Source organism: Arvicanthis niloticus, chromosome 1, assembly GCF_011762505.2.
Source record: "Arvicanthis niloticus isolate mArvNil1 chromosome 1, mArvNil1.pat.X, whole genome shotgun sequence".
Lineage (NCBI taxonomy): Eukaryota > Metazoa > Chordata > Mammalia > Rodentia > Muridae > Arvicanthis > Arvicanthis niloticus.
Window position 1 is genome coordinate 94,515,013 of NC_047658.1, and position 2,456 is coordinate 94,517,468.

General features: G+C 52.3%; 1 protein-coding gene across 1 annotated transcript in view; it reads right to left on the bottom strand.

Annotated features, from left to right (window-relative positions):
* Positions 1-11: 11 nt before the first annotated feature.
* The window catches only part of LOC117703885 (uncharacterized), a 3,131-nt gene continuing 686 nt past the window's right edge, over positions 12-2,456 (bottom strand). Inside the window, exon 3 of the mRNA XM_034495745.2 lies at positions 12-1,998. Within this exon, the coding sequence (XP_034351636.1) occupies positions 908-1,998 (1,091 nt within the window). The 3' untranslated portion in view covers positions 12-907. The remainder of the gene's footprint in view (positions 1,999-2,456) is intronic.

The following is a 2,456-nucleotide window of genomic DNA, read 5'->3' on the forward strand; positions in this document are numbered from 1 at the left end:
GCCGAACTAGAGTCTGTGGAAGTTTTTCTTTGGTTTTCTATTTCCCTCTTCTGCCACCCAATTATGCATATGCCCTCCTTGATTCAGAAAACCCTAAAAGGCACAACCTTCAAGAACTCCTTCCACCACTGAAATCAAGTCACTAGAGTTGTAGCCTTTACCAACTGAGCACCCCTCCCCCTCTGCTGTGTATGTATGTGTGTAACTAAGGGCAGCCTTGAGACAGTGAACCTCCTTGTACCTTTGACTACCAAGTGCTGGAAACCTAGGCATGTGCCAGCACACCCAGATATGCAGTACTCAGAACAGAACCCAAAGCCAATATGTCTTCTTTGCTTGGCTGATTATTTTTTGATTTTTTTTTTAAAGAAGCTAGATATCTTGGGGGGGAGGAGGGATGGTGAGATACTTTGATTTTTAATTCTCAATTAATTTTCCTCTTATTATTTTTATAAGAAGTCTCAGGTGACCCAAACTGGTCTCAAATTCTTGATTCTTCTGTCTCTACCTCCCCAGTGTGGGGACCACAGGCAGGCACCACCACACCAGGCTTTTGACCAATAACCTCTGAGAATGCAGCTGGCTCACGTCACACAGACCTTAGCGTCTGCATTAAAGAGGCACTGAGGTCAATAAGGTTCTTCTCAACCTCAAGCCTCTCAATACTTCTGAGCCAGGAAACTGCCCTAGCTTCTCATATGGAGTTCTAGTGGGGTTTCCCACCCCACTGCACCCCAATAGACTCAGGATCAGCGTGTGTGCAAATGCATCTGGTGACCACCTAGAAGACTGTACCTGTGCCCAGGAACAGCACTAGCTAGAACGTCTGTGACTTCCGGAGGATGCCATAGATTCAAGCCTCTGGGCTTCAAACAATGTACATATTTCACCCTCTGTGTTGGCACTTTTAAGACCATCCCCCACACTCCTGGAATATCTCTGGGTAGTGCTGGAAACCCACCGGTGGATCCGGGTCCTCTTGGCCAGTGCCCAGGGATATAGATAACTGACTGGCTTTTCTGTCCTTATGTCCTTTGCCTCCTGGCCTGTGGACCCACTGGTGGCTTGTCATAGCTGACTTTGTGCGAAACTGCCTGCCACATTGAGGGCAGGCGTAGGGACGCTCACCAGTGTGAGTCCGCCTGTGGGCTGCAATTTCAGAGCCCTGGCGAAAGCAGCGTCCACAGTCAGGGCATGAATAAGGCTTTTCACCCGTGTGGATGCGCATGTGGCGCCGAAGATACTTAGAATCGGCAAAGGCTCTGCCACAGTGTGAGCAAATAAAGGGCGTCAAGCCGCTGTGCACCACCCGCTGGTGCTCATGGAGCCCTGAGGTCCGACTGAAGCAGCGTCCACAATCAGCACAACAGTAAGGCTTCTCCCCAGTGTGGACACGGAGATGGCTCGTGAGTGCAGAGCGCTGTGTGAAGGTCCGGCCACAGTGAGCACAGCGATGAGGTCGTTCCTCTCGGTGTATGGCCCGGTGTGTGCTCAGGGAAGATGCCCGACCAAAGGACTTGCTGCAATCAGGGCAACGGAATGGCTTTTCACCTGTGTGAGTGTACATGTGTGCCACCAATGTGGATCGCTGGGAAAAACACTTCTCACAGTCAGGACACCGATGAGGTCGTTCCCCTCGGTGTATGGCTCGGTGCATGCTCAGGGAAGAAGCCCGGCCAAAACACTTGTTGCAGTCTGGGCAACGGAATGGCTTTTCACCTGTGTGAGTGTACAGATGCTCCACCAACGTGGGCCGCTGGGCAAAACTCTTCCCACACACATGGCATCCATGACGCTTGTCTGCCCTTAGGACCGTGGCTTGAACACCAGCAAAGGTGGGCTGCCCCTGTTGAGGGTCCTTGGACAGCAGCTCCAAGTTGCTAGGGGGCCCAGCAAATGAGGGGCGTGGCTCCTTCGGACCAGCTTCTGTGGAAAATGTCTTCTGGGTTGTCTCAGTCTCTTTCCTTGCTCTCTTCCTTTCCTCCTCGTGTCTGCAATCTGTTGGGAGACCATGACAAAGCTCAGACTCTGATTTATACTGCCCCTTGATTCCCACATCCCCACATGGGGACAGACAGGGCACAGGAGGGTAGAGCCCACAGCATCTGAGCATGCGCAGTGCACAGATGTCCCGATGCAGCAGGAAGAAATGGGTCTGTGTGGTCCCCATTCCCAAGCGCAGTGGCCACTTGTCAGAGGTGGACAGCAAGAACTGAAGGAGACTCCGGAAGGGAGCCATAGTGATGTTAGCAGAGGAGGAGTGGGAACGCAGGGCTACAGCCATACAGCCTAGTGACCCAGTAGATAGGAGGTGAGAGCACAGGACAGAACAATCGCAGCCCCTTTCTAGAAGAATCCAGGAGCCAGCCATCATGGCTTTGGCCAGGAAACAGGAAAACCGGGAAGAAGCTGCCAGGCAGTAAGTGCAGTCACTAGAAGACACCACACAGGCTGGT